The sequence below is a fragment of the Schistocerca piceifrons genome, chromosome 7 (assembly GCF_021461385.2).
Source record: "Schistocerca piceifrons isolate TAMUIC-IGC-003096 chromosome 7, iqSchPice1.1, whole genome shotgun sequence".
In the NCBI taxonomy this organism is placed as follows: domain Eukaryota; kingdom Metazoa; phylum Arthropoda; class Insecta; order Orthoptera; family Acrididae; genus Schistocerca; species Schistocerca piceifrons.
In genome coordinates this window covers 249,501,041-249,517,453 of record NC_060144.1, presented here as the reverse complement: position 1 = coordinate 249,517,453, position 16,413 = coordinate 249,501,041, and the positions used below count along the sequence as shown (strand labels likewise).

Genomic DNA, 16,413 nt, shown 5'->3' with positions numbered 1-16,413 from the left:
TGTAATTCCTCTTCACTTTCACTCAGGATAGGAGTGCCATCAGCGAATCTTAGCATTGATAACCTTTCACGTTGAATTTTAATTCCACTCTTGAACCATTCTTTTACTTCCATTTTTGCTTCTTCCATGTATAGATTGAACGGTAGGTGCGAAAGAAGACACCCCTATCTTACATTCTTTCTAATGCGAGCAATCTCCTCACTTGCCAGCACGAGCATATGTGCATCACACTCTTGTCCTCCCACTACGGAGTAGTCCCAAGCGTTACTGGAAATTAAAATTAGATCTTACACAAGATAGTCACACTGGCTGACCACTCTGCCACGGAGGTGGCTGAACATATTCCATACAGGAATATTTATAGAAATAGTCACGTTTACAGAAGAAACTGTCAAATGGTTCAAATGGCTCTGAGCACTATGGGACTTAACATCTGAGGTCATCAGTCCCCTAGAACTTAGAACTACTTAAATCTAACTAATCTAAGGACATCACACACATCCATGCTCGAGGCAGGATTCGAACCTGCGAGTGTAGCGTCGCGCGGTTCCAGACTGAAGCGCCTAGAACAGCTCGGCCAATCCGGCCGGCTAGAAACTGTCAATGGCCCTCATGAAGCAGTATAATTCTTTTTCCAATCTCTACACACACACACACACACACACACACACACACACATATATATATATATATATATATATATATATATATATATATAGTATGGTCTCTACTGCTGGTGAATGGCAGCCTCCAAACAACTGACGATAGTATAACTATCCAAACTAGGACTATATTCGTTTGCGTCTTGTAAATCCCTCACTTCACAAGTAATTAGATTTTATTGTAAATCAAGCGATCTGTCTAAAGTAGTTTAGTGTGATAATAGAGCTAGGTGAAGCAGCTGTGGTTAATGCGGTAAATCTGCATTTGGGAATGCTGGGATTCAAATACTGCCACACCGTTTAGACTCGAGCTCAATATGTGATTTCTCTAGTTCGCATAAGGCAACTGCTAAAATGGATGCAGTCCATTTCCATCCTCACCCTTCGCTAATCTAAAGTTACGTTATTTAAGGACATCGTCATAAATGGAACACTAATCGCCTATATACTCTCCTTTCTTTAGTATGAAATACAGCAAAGGAGGTAGTATGAAGATTGCAATGGGAATTTCGCTGTTAACTCAGAGGAATACGTGAGTAGGTGGAAACAGTAAGAGGGAAAAGATTGGTGCGATGACGTAATACAAAAAGAAATTGGAGAAAATACGGAAGACATAGGGTATCATTTGTTAGGGTCAGGGTTTAACACATTCTTGGAAGACTTATGATCAAATACGGTGGAATGCACAGATAATATTCCTTCAGAGTTTTTGAAATTGGCATCCCACCAATCATTCACGTTGATATTCAGAATCTGTAAGACTGGTGACATATCTTCAAACTTTAGGAAAAATATTATCCAACCAATTACAAAGACAGCAGGTGCAGGTTGATGTGAGAACTATACAACTGGCTTAACATCTCATGCATCCAGATTGTTGACAAAAACGGTAACAGAGGTAAAGAAAAGAAAGTTGAGGTTGTAGTAACTGGGGATCAGCGTGCCTTTCGAAATCATTAGGCACCAGACAGGCAGTCCTGATGTTGCACTTGGTAATGGAAGTAAAACGTAAGAAAAACCAAGACATGTTCACAGGATTTTTCAGTCTTGAAAAAGCGTTCGGTAATCTAAAATCGTGCAAGATGTTCGAAGTATAAGAAAAGTAGGAGTAAGCTATAGGCACCAACGAGTAATGTACGATACGTGCAAGAACCAAAAGGGAAGAACAGGAATGGAAGACCAAGAAATAAGTGCTCAGGTAACAATGGTGTGAATAAAGATGCCGTGTGTCGCCCCTATAACTGAATCTATAGTAGAAGACGGGATGCCGGAAATAAAAAGAAGGTCCTAGAGTAGGATTATGATTCAGAGTGAAAGGTTATCAGTGATGAGATGCGCTGATGACATTGCCCTGTGAAGAATTACAGGACTTGTTGAATGAAATGAAAAATCTAGTGAGTACAGAGTACACAGTTGGTTGTAAACACATAACGTTAGGTAGTGGAAGTGCAGCCGAAGTGTGTCAACATTGTTGTCATAAATCGCAATGGAGCAACGAACTGAACATATCTATCGCAAGTATTCAAGAAATATTCCAGTATGTTTTGACAAAGAAAATGTGTGTGCCAAGTTTTTCTCTGCATACCCTGACTCCTAACAAAAAGAACGACGCCTGGGCCCATGCCATGACCTAATTGGTTAAAAAATAGTTGTGCTTCCTGGGAAAAAATCATCATGGGTGACGAGACTTCTTCTTCTTTTCCCTCTGCGAATATTCTGTTTCATGCGGCGTCACTCGCATCCAAGTTTCCACCTCCTTCTACTTGCCAGTTCTTTTCTCCAACGGCCCTGTCCTGCATCGCACGCCCCACTCGATGGTTCCAATGTAATCGGGGTCATCATCTTTTTCTGTGTCTTTGAGGTCTCCAGTACCATATTTTAGACAGGCCTCTTTCCTCTGGCGTTCTTCTTAGATGTCCATACTGTGCTAGCGTTTATTTTTAAATATGTCAATATATCGATTATAATTCCCTTCTGTTCACCTAGCACTCCATTTCTTATATATCTCTTCTTTTTACTTCACAACTTCGTCTCCCCACCACCTAATTTTCAAAGTTTTTGACGTCATCTTATTCCAGATAGTGGAATGCAACTGCCTAATTGCCACCTTTTGCTTTCCGATTTTGTGCTTGGTTTCCTTGTTGCTTGCAGCTTTATCCAAAATGATTGTCCCTAAATTTTATACGAACGGCTACATTTTACTATAGACGCATCATCCATGACAAGTTACTTTCCTGTATCTCTGACAAGCAAGTATTCAGTCTTTGTAAAGTTAATTCTGATGGCCCGCTCCTCACGCATTTGTTTCTTTCTTAACATAACCGAGCGAGGTGGCGCAGTGGTTAGCACACTGGACCCGCATTCGGGAGGACGACGGTTCAATCCCGTCTCCGGCCGTCCTGATTTAGGTTTTCCGTGATTTCCCTAAATCGCTTCAGGCAAATGCCGGGATGGTTCCTTTGAAAGTGCACGGCCGATTTCCTTCCCCATCCTTCCCTCACCCCGAGCTTGCGCTCCGTCTCTAATGACCTCGTTGTCGACGGGACGTTAAACACTAATCTCCTCCTCCTCCTCCTCCTCCTCTTAACATAGAAGACGCAGCCTCTTCTTCCTCAGGGAAAATGACTCGTAGTTGGCGAAGCTTAGGGAGAAGAGGATTCTATCGCCTACTCTAAATCCCATGTCGTTGCACTTCCTTTTCCAGTTTTTTCAGTGCTTCGTTCCAAAATATTTTAAAGCGTGGGAGCTAAACACCAGCCTTGTCTCAGTCCTTTGCTAACCTTAACTTCCCAGCCTTAACATGAGAAGTACTATCTAAATTCAGCCTTGTAATGGATTGTACATAACATTGTTTTTCATTGCTTCCTACATCTAACAACTGGTACACTGTCATAGGCCTTCTGTAAATCTATAAAAACCACAAGTCTCTCCAAGTTACGTCCCTGTCTGTTGTCAGTCACCTGTCTCACGGTGGAGGCTCTATGCACAAGACCTTTCTGCCTGAAAGCCACTCTATTCATGTACTTCCTCAATTTCTCTCTTATGGTCTTATGTATCTTACCAAACATCTCGATATAGAACTGAGAACTGTGATGCCTCGGCAATTTGCACAGTCACCCTTACTTCCCTTTTTAAACATTGTAGCGCTACAACCGTTTGGCATAGGAACAGTCAGTTTTGGTGCAATATTTCTGAGCGCAGAAGTTACAGCCAGGTGCGAGCCTGTTTACAGAGAGTTACACTCACCAGCAGTTGGTGAGTAGGCCACAGGGGCATAGAACAACCGGAAAAGTACATACAGCTGTTTGCATGGCGCAAGTCACAGCAGAAGGGGCACTCTGGCCAACCTAAGTCTTATGAGTACATGACACAGAGTGGCACGTTTAGCAAAAAAGATGTGCACAGCCACATATAAATAGGTGCCGGTTCACTAACAAGGCACCGATTTTATCGCCTGTTTTTATTATTTATTCTCTTCATCTTTCTAAGAAAGTCTGTAGGCTGAAGGGCGGCATACTAAGCTGCTGCCAGCCCGCCCCCTTCGGGGGGAATTGAAATTCAATAAAGGAAAATAAAAAGGAAAAAATAACAAGGCATTCATGTGTGACAGCTCTTCTGCACGGCAGGCCATGTTACACCACCGGCTACACATAGCAGCAGATTGGGCGCCAGCATTCCAGTCCACAGCGGGTCGTTCGTTCGACCCTCTGAGGCCGACGTGGGGTCTATAGCCAGCCAGCGGCGGGCCACTCCACGGCTCGCTACCGCGGGCTATCATCTTGGCTCCCAATATGCACAAGAGACATCCAGGGCGAGGGCCGCAGATTCAGCAGCCGGCACGGGCCATCTTGCAGTTGTAAGTGGGTGGCACTGAGACAACACAGGACGAATGCTGCTGAGTCGGCTGCCATCGCAGCCCTGACGTTGTCATATCACCATGGCCATACAAGGTCAACACATTAGCCGAGTGCTTGACGATTCGCTGAGGTGGCATCCTCAGCATTGCGGGGCCCAGTGATGCAGACTGAGGGAAATGCGGCGCTGTACTTGAAAACAATAAATCACTTGGAAAGCTTGAATGAGTCCTAATAAGGTGCCTTCTACCTCTTCCCAATAAATTTGGTTTCAGAATAGCCGACATCGTCTGTAGAGTACAACGTTTGATCCCACTGCCTGCACTACAGTAACAAGATGTGGTGAGTTTTGACAAGTTTTCTTTGGAGTGTCAGACGTTTTCTTTCTTTTTTGTGTTTTTGAGTGTGGCTCATGGCGGACCATTGTAGATCTTTTGCATGGGCATAGTACTTTTTGTCGTCAGAGTAAGTGTTAGGGTATTAGGGGCAGTAAGATTTTTTTTGTGACATTTAATTAGTTTTGTATTGGTTTGAGTATGGTGTTACTGAGTATGATAATACTGAGGTGTAGGTAGTCGGGTTATTCTTGTATTTAATGTTTTGTTTCGGGAATGAAAGCAACACAATGGCAAAGTCAGGGACACAAGGTGTGTAGGAACCAGAATCAGTATGGATTTTTTTTTGAACAGATAGCACAGATGACAGCAGACAATACACAGTTGAGAAGTGAATTAACATCTAGAATTGAATGAGAAACTGCATCGGATCAGTCGTTTTTGCCTAGGGTGCCGCAGTAGGGGATTAATCCAGCCACAGCGAGTTTGACTAATCCACTTTCCTGGCAAGGCATCTGAGGATGTGCGTTCGTTTGTGGAGGACATGGAAGCTTCAGCTGTGATGAATGATTGGTCAGATGAACAGTTGTTACATGTAGCCAAGATTAGATTAACTGGTGAAGCGAAGACAAAAGTAAGGTGTTCTGAGGCCCTAAGGAAGGCAGGACTTTTTAAGTAGTTGAAGGAGGGGCTTTTACAAAGGTACAAGTAACAGAATAGCGCTCGGTACTTCAGGGAGAGGTTGAGTACAATGACGAGGGGGCAGGGGAGATGGTAGATAAATTTGCGTGCAGGATAAGAGAATTTAACGAGTATACTTACGAAATGGGTCAGAGCGATGAAGTAAATGGTGTTCTGCTGCAGAAGGCCCAGCAAAGGGCAATTGATGTATTTTTGTACCGCCGCATATGTCGCGGAAAGTGTGTGAAAGGACTCCAGTACATTTGTATTCGGCCATTCAGCTGGCAATCCAATGTGAGGAAATAGACGTTGTAATGGGGGTAAGTGATAGACAAACAGTGTTTACAGCGGGTATAAAATGTTATAAGTGTGGTCGGACTGGACATGTGTAGAGGCAATGTACCCAGTCACCGAGGAATAGAGGAAGGGGTGGAAATCAGCATCGTGGAGGATGGAGGAGTGGAGTTAGTAGAGGTGGACAATTGTTAAATGGCAGAGGGCGCCCAAGACCCACCCTAGGGAGCTCCTGTTTAATTTCAGTGCCACAAATGTGTATGCAGTGGTGGAATGTTCAGTGGTAGGATCCATAGGAACTAAAACGTTTAAGATTTTGTTGGACACTGGGGCGCAAGTGTCAGTAGCTACTAAGAGTTTAATGGGACAAAGGAAGTTAGGCCCATTACGCTATAGGTTGCGTGGAGTAAGGGATAAGGAGATCACACGTTTGGGGTCAGTGACAATTGACTTTCGCATAGGGAAAGTCCGATTTGATGGCATGCATAAAGGTAGTACCATGTGTAAGTGAGGACTACGACATGATCCTAGGAGTAGGTTTCTTGCATAAACATCATGCCAAAATTGACATTGGACAACCAACTGTGGAACTTAGTGGAATGTTATTTCAGCTAGAGGAAACTGTTGTCGATGCAGAGCTGTCGTGAGGGGAATTCAACGTAATGACCAAACTAACTGAACCTCGTACATTAGCATTACGGCTTCATTCGCATGATCGTGTGTCTAGTGGCACCGAAAAGTTGCTTTGGGTAAGTGTGGAGTCGAAGCTACCTGTCGGTACAGTATGTGTTACTGAACCATTGGAGAATAAATAAGTTTTGGGTCAATTAGGTTGTTTTGTAAAACGTAGTAATGTACGTGCACAGGAGGGGAACGACGGGTTAGTAGTTAACGTGAACGTGGATAATTTTAGCGCTGTAGACGCGAATTTGAGAAAAGGAGTTTCAGTAGCAAATTCGGATGTGCCAGATGATGAAGACTGGTGTTCGAGAGGTATCAAAGTGATCAACCACTAACTGCCGATAGAACTGCATTGCGTGACAATGTCAAGCATTTGAAAGGAGATGAAAGAGAGCATTTGGAAGAATTACTGTGGGAATTTAAGGATTTATTTTTTCAGCAATGACCATTGCCAGCAACGCCAAAATGTTCAGATGTGTGTGAAATCTTATGGGACTTAACTGCTAAGGTCATCAATCCCTAAGCTTACACATTACTTAATCTAAATTATCCTAAGGACAAACAAACACACCCATGCCCGAGGGAGGACTTGAACCTCCGCCGGGGCCAGCCGCACAGTCCACGACTGCAGCGCCCTAGACTGCTCGGCTAATCCCGCGCGGCCAAGCAATTCCATTAGTTCAGCATAGGATACCAACAGGGATTGAAGCACCTGTTTACCGTAAACAATATAGAATACCGAGGTATATGCAGCCGATTGTGGAGGATTTCATTGATCAGTAGCTTGCAGATGGTATTATAGAGCATAGTAATAGTTGCAGGGGAGCAGGCACTGTCATCGTGCCTAAAAAAAGCTGCGGATGGAACTAAGAAATACAGGTCCTGTTGTGACTACCGATACCTCATTAATAAGACAGTAACGGACGCATACCCCATTCCAAACATATCGGAGACTTTTGATCACTTAGGACAGTGCCAGTACTTTTCTATGATGTATCTGACAAGTGGTTATCATCAGTTGGAGGTGGCTCCAGAGGATCGCTCAAAAACTGCTTTCTCTACACCTACAGGCCATTACCAGTACATTAGAATGCTATTCGGTTTGAAAAACGCTCTGGCAACGTTTCAGAGGTTGCTAGACAGTGTCTTGACGGGTACGAAACCACAGGAGTGTCTTGTATATTTCGATGACATTACAGTGTTTTAAAGTAGTATGGCGCAACATAGACAGCTGTTAAGGGAAGTCTTTATGAACTTAAGAGCAGCTCGTTAGACATTGAGCCTGGAGAAGTGTCATTCTGTATTAGAAGAAGTAAAATATCTGGGTCATATTATCAGTAAGGACGAAGTGCTAACAGATCCAAGGTTGGTACAGACTGTAAGGGATTTTCGGGAACCGAAAACAGTTAAGGAAGTGCAGTCATTCATCGGAATTTGCAATTTCTATCGGAAGTTCGTGAAGAGATTTGCAGATTTAGTACAGCCGTTGACGCGATTGTTACGGAAGGGTGCGAAATTTGAGTGAACAGAAGAGTGTCAGAAGAGCGTTGGACAAACTGAAAGAAGTGTTACCATCAAGTGTGGTTCTTGTGTTTCCAGATTTTGAAAAGGAGGTTATACTAGCATGCAATGCATCAAATCAAGCATTAGGAAATTGATGGGAAAGAATATCCTGTAGCCTATGCGTCTACATAGTTGAATGCAGCAGAGACGGTGATGCTTAGCATAGTCTATGAAATCACATATTTTAAATGTTATCTATATGGGAGAAGCTTTCGGGTAGTGACAGATCATGCTCCGTTGGTTGGTGGGGTTGAAGGATCCGTCCACTAGACTCGCTAGATGGGCTGTGAGGCTTACTGAATTCGACTACGAGGTGGTGCACAAGCCTGGGAAGATGCACGGTAGTGCAGATGCACTAAGTAGGAAGGTGGCAAAAGTGGAAGTCACAGGTTATGAGCTAGCGGTATGGCAAGAATTACAGGACGCTTACAACGGTTGTAAATTGTATCAGACGCAGCAACAATTTTTTATGTACGACGGTCTTCTGGGCGGGGAAACGAAGTTAGGGCCAAGGGTAGTAGTGCCATCGACACTGAGAGATGATGTTTTGAAGGAAGCACGTGATCACGTTTTCCCTGGTCATGGAGGACGTAGAGCGACGAATAGGAGAGTGGCGGAGAGGTATTGGTGGAGAGGTAGGAAAGTGGATGTGGATCAGTATGTAAAGAATTGTTATCATGAGCGTAGAGAACAGGTTTGAGTCAGGAACAAATACCGCTACAATTGCCGGAAGCGACATGTCGATTATCTATGTTGGGGACTGATGTCTTAGGACCTTTCAGACGAACACCATCGGGGAACAGATTCATTCTGACAATAATAGACCAGTTTTCGAGGTATGTGGAGATGGTGGCTATGCCAAATCAACACGCAGCAATGGTCGTGCAAGTGTCAGTAAACAACTGGATTCTGAAGTTTGATGTAACTGAAACAATAATTGCTGACCAAGGGACCAACATCATGTCGGAGTTAATGAAGGAACTGTGTAAATTGTTGAACGTAAAGATGTAGAGGACAAAAACGTTGCATCCACAGGCCAATAGAAGGACAGAACGGGTACACAAATCAATCGGGAAGACGCTAAGATTTTAGGTGGATTCTCATCACCGTCAGTGGACGAGTATTTGAAGCATATTTTATGTGCATGCAATGCAGAAGTCCATATCAATACCAGTTTGTCTCCGTATGAGGTAGTGTGCGGGAGAAAGATGCCTCACCGTTTGATTTAGTGAAGCTACAGAGAGAAAGGACCGGTGAATCTGTATGTCAGTTCGCGTGAACAATTCAGGATATTTGGAAACAGGTACAAAAGGCTTTGGAAAGGCAGGAAAACACAGTGAAGCGGAAAAGAAGTTTACCGCAATATACAGTGGGGCAATGGGTAATGCTGTCCAGCCCCTTTACGCAAAAAGGGAAAATGAAGAAGTTGCTCACGAGGTATCAAGGGCCATACCAAGTTGTTGAAACCATATCTCCCGTTAATGTTAAGCTTCAGCTGCCAACTAGAACTACGATGTACACATTGGGTGGTTACGGCTATTTAAGGGTTGCCCGGACGTGATTCCACGCGGGTGAAGGGAAGGAAAGAGGAAGAAAGAGAGAGTGAATAGAGGTGCTAAGCACAGAGAAAATCAGGAAGATTGAGCACAGCAGGATGTACTGTATGCTTTGCAATCCAGAAAGTAGTGGAGTATTTGTAGCTTTTTGTTTTTTTATGTGTCATTTGTTTTGCGTAGATTAATTAGGCATTGTATTGTCATATGTTGTATGTGTTTTCGAGTATTGTGAGGATAGTGGGGACAGCAGTCTTTTTGAAGAGGGAGGAAGGGTGATGGTGATCACATTCCTCAGATCACTGAAAAAGGGAGCGTTGAGCAAGTTTGTAGAAATAAAAACTGAGGAGGTATTGCTGTTCTCAGCAGTTAACAGCCAGTACGCCGAGATAACAAGGGAGGAATTATGGAGCTTGCCATAGAGGGAAGGTAATGGTATGTCCAGCGAGGGCGACAAGCACCAATCTGGACACGTGCGCGGGGCAGTTATTTTTAGCTAGGGGGAGGGGAATACTGTCCAAGGGCCATCTTGGAGCCACAATTGAGTTTATAAAGGGTCAGGGTGCATTGGATCTTCTCCACCTACGAAAAATTAATAGTAGTAGCAGGTTGTTTTGAGCAGGGAGTATTTGCCGAAGCGAAACGTATAGAGCTCGAGGGGAGCAGAATTTTAATCAATGGAACTAAGTGTAACATAACAGGACCAACCTTCCATCTGCCAGCATCAATTTCAAAAGTCATGCAATTGAATGTTACATAGCCACAGCTGTACTGGCCAGAAGCCACTTTAGAGTTTTGCCAAGGCAGAACCTGACTTTGTTAAATCAAACTCTGGAGCCAGGTCTGTTGAGATCCATAAACCAGTTCATTTCAGAGCAAGAGGGGCGCATATCAGCTGAACAGTTTGTGCAAGATGTCGCTCAGTATAGGGAAAGGCACTTTGAGCACCTCTGTGCCAAGTGTCTTCGCAGCTTTAAATCTGTTATGTGTTGTTTTCATTCTGATCAGGCGGAGAACCAATTTCAAGAGGGAACCAAGGGTAGTTCAAGTCCCAGTGGATTGGATACCGAGGGCATGAGACGAGTAGGTAAGGGGTTGAACCAGAAGTGGTTGTCCATTAAGGAATTTTTACGTTTTGTTTCATGTCATGTGTTTTAAGGGGCACTAGACCACATTTAAGTTTTCTAAAAAAAGGAAATATGTCATAGGTGCCGACTGAAACAAGTTAAAGAGTTAGTTAAAGGTCGAACTGGGGACTGGGTCTTAAAAAGGGGCGAATAATGTAGCGGCACTACCGTATGGGATAGGAACAGTCAGTTTTGGTGCAATATTTCTGAGTGCGCAAGTTACAGCCAGGTGCGGGTCTGTTTACAGTGAGTTATGCTCACCAGCAGTTGCGAAGTAAAATAGAGGCCACAGGGGCATAGAACAACCGGCAAAGTACACACAGAGATTTGCATGGCGCAAGTCACAGGCTGAAGGGGCCCACTGGCCAACCTAAGTGTTATGAGTACGTAACACAGAGCGGTGCATTCAGCAAAACAGAGGCACACAGCCACATGTAATTAGGTTCTGGTTCACTAACAAGCCATTCAAGTGCGGCAGCTCTCCTGGATAGCAGAGTGTGTCACACCACCAGCTACACACAGCAGCAGATGGGGCGCCAGCATTCCAGTCCAAGGCGGGTCACTGGATTCGACCCTCTCATGCTGATGAGAGGTCCATAGTCAGCCAGCGGCAGGCCACTCCATGGTTCACTACTGTGGGCAGTTGTCTTGGTTCCCACCATGCATCAGAGACATCCAGGGCGAGGGCCGCAGATTCAGCTGCCAGATCGCGGACACTTTTTTCGCCACGACCCAAGCCACGACGGCGAGTACGCACGGCGCAGGCCACCTTGCAGTTTTCAGCAGGTGGCACTAAGTCAGTGCAGGACAAAGGCTGGTGAGTCGGCTGCCAGCGCAGCCCTGACGTCATCATATCACCGCAGCCGTACAAGGCTGACACATTAGCTGAGTGCTTGATGGGGCACCAAGGTGGCGTCCTCATAATTGCTGGACCCGGTGACGCAGACCAATGGGAACACGGCACTGTAGTTGGATATAATAAATCAGTTAGAAAGCTCAGATGAGTCTTAATATGGTGCCTTCTACCTCTTCCCGCTACAACTTGTCTGTGATTAACCCTTCTTTAAACTGTGCAGATAAATTCCTCTCCAGTAAGACAGCGGTTACAAAGCTTTGAGAGATGTTCAAATAATACGTTCGGCCCGGCCTTCAACAACATATATACAGCCTCAGGTCCTATTACTTTGTCATTTTTGAATTGCTTAACCATATCCTATATTGCTGCTGTAGTTATCTCCTGGAGGTCTGTGTCACATTCGTTGTGTGCAAAGGAGCATATACGAGGGTGAGTCAAATGAAAATCTTAAATATTTTTTTAAATTTATTTATTGCGCAGAAGTGGTACAAAGCTGTATCAATTTTCAACATAATCTCCCCCATGCTCAATTCAAGTCCTCCAGCGACTAAAAAGTGCATAAATTCCATTAGAAAAAACTTCTTTTGGTAGTCCGCACAACCACTCATACACTGCGTGGCGTACCTCTTCATCAGAACGAAACTTCATTCCTCCCATTGCGTCTTTGAGTGATCCAAACATATGAAAATCACTCGGGGCAAGGTCTGATGAGTTTGGTGTATGAGAAAGACACTCAAAATGCAGGTCTGTGATTGTTGCAACCGTTGTACGGGCAGTGTGGGGCTTTGCATTGTCATGTTGCAAAAGGACACCTGCTGACGGCAAACCACGTCGCTTTGATTTGATTGCAGGCCGCAGATGATTTTTTAGTAAATCTGTGTATGATGCACTGGTGACAGTTGTTGTATCCTAGCCAGTAATGCCAACCGAGCCCGCTGTCAAAAGGTTGGCAGCATCAAAGTTCGGACGCCGTCCGTATAAGCAGCGCCAGCCATACAGGAAATCGCCGCAAGTCTGCGCGCGCCACCGCTGGCTTCTGGCTTCTTAAGAGCTGGAGTCCCGAGCGCTAGGACAGTTCTGTATTCGCCGCTCAGTTGTATACTCGCCACCGAATTGTGTACTTGCTAGTCAGTTGTGTGTTCATCACAGCAGAGTTGTTGTTTGTCGTCAGCCGACGCTGACCTAGCCGCTCCGACTCGAACTAGACAGATTTCTGTAGACACCGAGTTCACTACTGTGTTACTGTATCTTCCTTAATAAAAGATAAGTACCGACTTTTATTTAATATGAGTGTTTGGGCTTTCATCTTTCTGTTCACTGTTCCAGCGGACCGGTCGGCCCGCTATTAAAAGTGTGGCGGTGACTTCGTAAGCCATTTCTACAGCCAAGTGTTTGTCACTACGAACACCGCCACAAAAACAGTGGTCCCTCCAGCAATGTAATGCTCCAAAAGGACGCCTTTTTCGTCCCAAAAGAGTCAGCATAACCTTCCTTGCTGATGGTTCTGTTCGAAATTTCCTCGGTTTTGGTGGTGAGGAATGGCGCCATTCCTTGCTCGCTCTCTTCGTTTCCGGTTGGTGGAAGTGAGCCCAGGTTTCGTCCCTAGTGACGATTCTTGCAAGGAAACCATCACCTTCTCGTTCAAAGCGCCGAAGAAGTTCTTCACAAACATCAACACGTCGTTGTCGCATTTCAGGAGTCAGCTGCCATGGCACCCATCTTGTAGACACTTTGTGATACTGGAGCACATCATGCACAATGTAGTATGCTGACCCACGACTAATCCGTAAACATGCTGCAATGTAATTCAGTGTCACTCTGCGGTTTTCCTTCACTGTGGCTTCAACTGCTGCAGCGTTCTGTGGAGTCGCAACTCGGTGTGCCTGACCTGGACGAGGAGCATCTTCCACTGAAATCACACCATTTGCGAACTTCCTACTCCATTCGTAGACTTGCAGCTGTGACAAATATGCATCACCGTACTGAACCATCATTCGTCGATGAGTTTCAATAGGTTTCACACCTTCACTACGCAAAAACCGAATAACAGAACGCTGTTCTTCCCTGGTGCAAGTCGCAAGTGGGACGGCCATCTTTATACTGATACTGCGACGGCATGTATGCATCTGCATTATGCTGCCACCTACAGGCCATTCTGCACGCTGTTTGTAGCACGCTTACCAAATTACAGGACAACGGCCGAAATTTCGATTTGTTGTTACAAATTTAAGGTTTTCATTTGACTCACCCTCGTATCCTGGTATTCAGATCGATCGTCTGTAAACAGTTCTCCATAGTTTGTCGTCCATCTATCTACCTTATCATCTGCAAGCTTATACCACTTCTGTCATTTGTTCTTATCCGTTTTGTTACCGTCCATTCATCTTCAGGCTCTGAACTCCCTATGCAGTTATTAATTTCTTCACATTTAAAGTATCACATAGCATTTTTTCCTGTAATTACTGCTTTCTTAGCCTCTCCCCTCAGTCTTACATACCTAGATGTATCATCAGTCTTATTGCTTATAAAAAGCCTCGGGTGACAAGACTTGCTGTCATCAGTACGAAACTACCACTAAATGACAAAGTGCACAATAGATCTCTGATGGTTTCCAAGACCAATGAAAGTCCAAATACATCAAGAGAGTTGGACACCACCACATAGAAAGGGTTTCTGGCAGTTTCACGAGGTTGTATAAACGTTCTATATGCTGTACGAAAGTGATGAGACGGAGGGACGGGGTGAGGGAGGGAGGGGCTATGTAAAATACCTGAAGAATTAAATCTTTTCTTTCTTTTTACTAATCCCGTCTCGAAACTTTTTGGATTGACGGGGTTAGAACTAGGAGTAATGTGAGAGTAATGAAGAACAGGAGAAATGATATTAGCGACAAATTTAACGTTGCGCCACGATTTTGTCTGGTGTAACTCTTGTAACCGACTTACTAAAACGTCATAAGGAGCCTATCGCAACCCACTTCAGAATCTAGGTTCCGTGACACAAGAACACATATTCAGTTCGTAAGAACGTGAATTCAGTAAGCTGATACTGAAGAAGACGCCGCCCAGCACTGCTGAACGGAGAAGTTACGACAGATTACAGGAGTGAAAGGGCATCTAAATGCTCTCACATTATGGGGGAAACGGGAGCAAATGTCTTGATTGCCCAACGGTTAAGTACGGCACCTCAGACCTCCTACTAATTGGTGCGCAGGACCGCTGCCCCATTAGAAACACTAGCCGACCGAGCTTGTACATACATCACCTAATTTAGGCTTCCTCAGTCACACCGTCATCGCCAGTCACTAGTCGCAAGGAGAGGTCCACATCTGTCTGTCATCACATATGACGCACTGGCGCCTGTAGCTTGTCGGCCACAGTTGCAAATTACTGCCTATGCTAGTGACTTGGTGCCTTTCCGCTGGTACCTACACACTGGGTGACAACCATCTGCTTCTGGCCTCCTTTCTGGCCCTCTGGGGTTCTAACCTGTGTCATCTATCTGCCCACTTACACCACCTGAGCTGGCAAACATTGTCGCTAATTGCTATCGCCGGTATGGGCACATGCTACCATCATTGTCCATGCTGATCCTGCCTGGCAGCACATGTCGTGCTGAGCAATGAGGTCAGGCCAACCGGCTCACACCACGTGCTGTCCGTCCATTTTGAGCCACCTGGCGCCGTTCCTGAATCAGCATGGCTGGTGCCGTGCTGTTTGCAGCATCTTGTCAGATGCCACCATCACTGGAGGAAACATGCAGCGCGCCGTCTTCCTGAATTGCTGCTGTTGATACTGGAAGTTTGCAGGCGACTGCCAACAGCATCGATGTATTTGGGTAAATGCATGGTAAACATTGTCCTATCTTACAATATATTTATTCACAAGCAGTTTCGATCACTCATCATGTTCAGACTGGTAATATATGACAGCTTCAATGTCATAAACGCTGTTTAACCAGAAAAGATGCCACAGCTGATTTGCAAACATCAGAAAAAGAACTTATACCGTATTATGGCATGAAGTTCTTTTTCTGATCCGTGCAGGTCATCTATGGCATCTTTCCTCGTTAAACAGCAAGTGTGACATGTGACGTCGTCATTTTTCAAAGGACACTGGGACCCTTTGATAGCTGTGGTCGCTTACGTTACGGTTTCATTGGCGGCCTTTATAGCTCCGTCTTCGCTGCGGTAGTTGTTATAAAATGAAGGACCTAACTATCCAGTACTGTTTCCCTGAGAACTCGTCACCCAACACCTGCCACCACAGACCTGCGGAGCGCTCAGAGTGGTGAACTAAAGGCATCCTGACCTTTCACGGCCAAACGCACCACCTGCTGCAGCTGTCACTAATTACGTCCACTACAATTCGTAACAGAAGTTCTTGGCTGCTACAAATAGCTGGAGCATGGACGTTATCACAAGCTCCAGCTGTCAGCTTCAGTGATGCAGTGTGGCGACTGCACACGCTATTTTTCCCCTCCTGTGTTATTGCCTGTGACACTGTAGTCTCTGTCATTCTCTGTTGTTGTTTCTTTTGTAATTTTGGTGGTTAAATGTGCCAAAATGTCATTCGGAGAAGCAGGGTGTTTCCCCACAAGAGGTGTTTGGAGTTTTGTTAGATCAAATAGATGTTTGGAGAGCAGACAACACGCATTTCACAATGAATTGGCTGAAATGAGGGAAGGAAGAGCTGTGCCCAGTGTAGCCACGCCTTTATTAGACTTAACTGCTGTCAGTCTGATTATTACTTTTTCAGGCAAGACAACGGAGAAAGTATTGGCATTAAGCAGCATCGACTAGGTCACT

General features: G+C 44.9%; 1 protein-coding gene across 1 annotated transcript in view; it reads right to left on the bottom strand.

Moving 5' to 3' along the window:
- The window catches only part of LOC124805598 (cGMP-specific 3',5'-cyclic phosphodiesterase-like), a 39,810-nt gene extending 24,670 nt beyond the window's left edge, over window positions 1-15,140 (bottom strand). The window contains exon 1 of the mRNA XM_047266164.1: window positions 15,095-15,140. Within this exon, the coding sequence (XP_047122120.1) occupies window positions 15,095-15,140 (46 nt within the window). The remainder of the gene's footprint in view (window positions 1-15,094) is intronic.
- Between the last annotated feature and the right edge of the window lie 1,273 nt (window positions 15,141-16,413).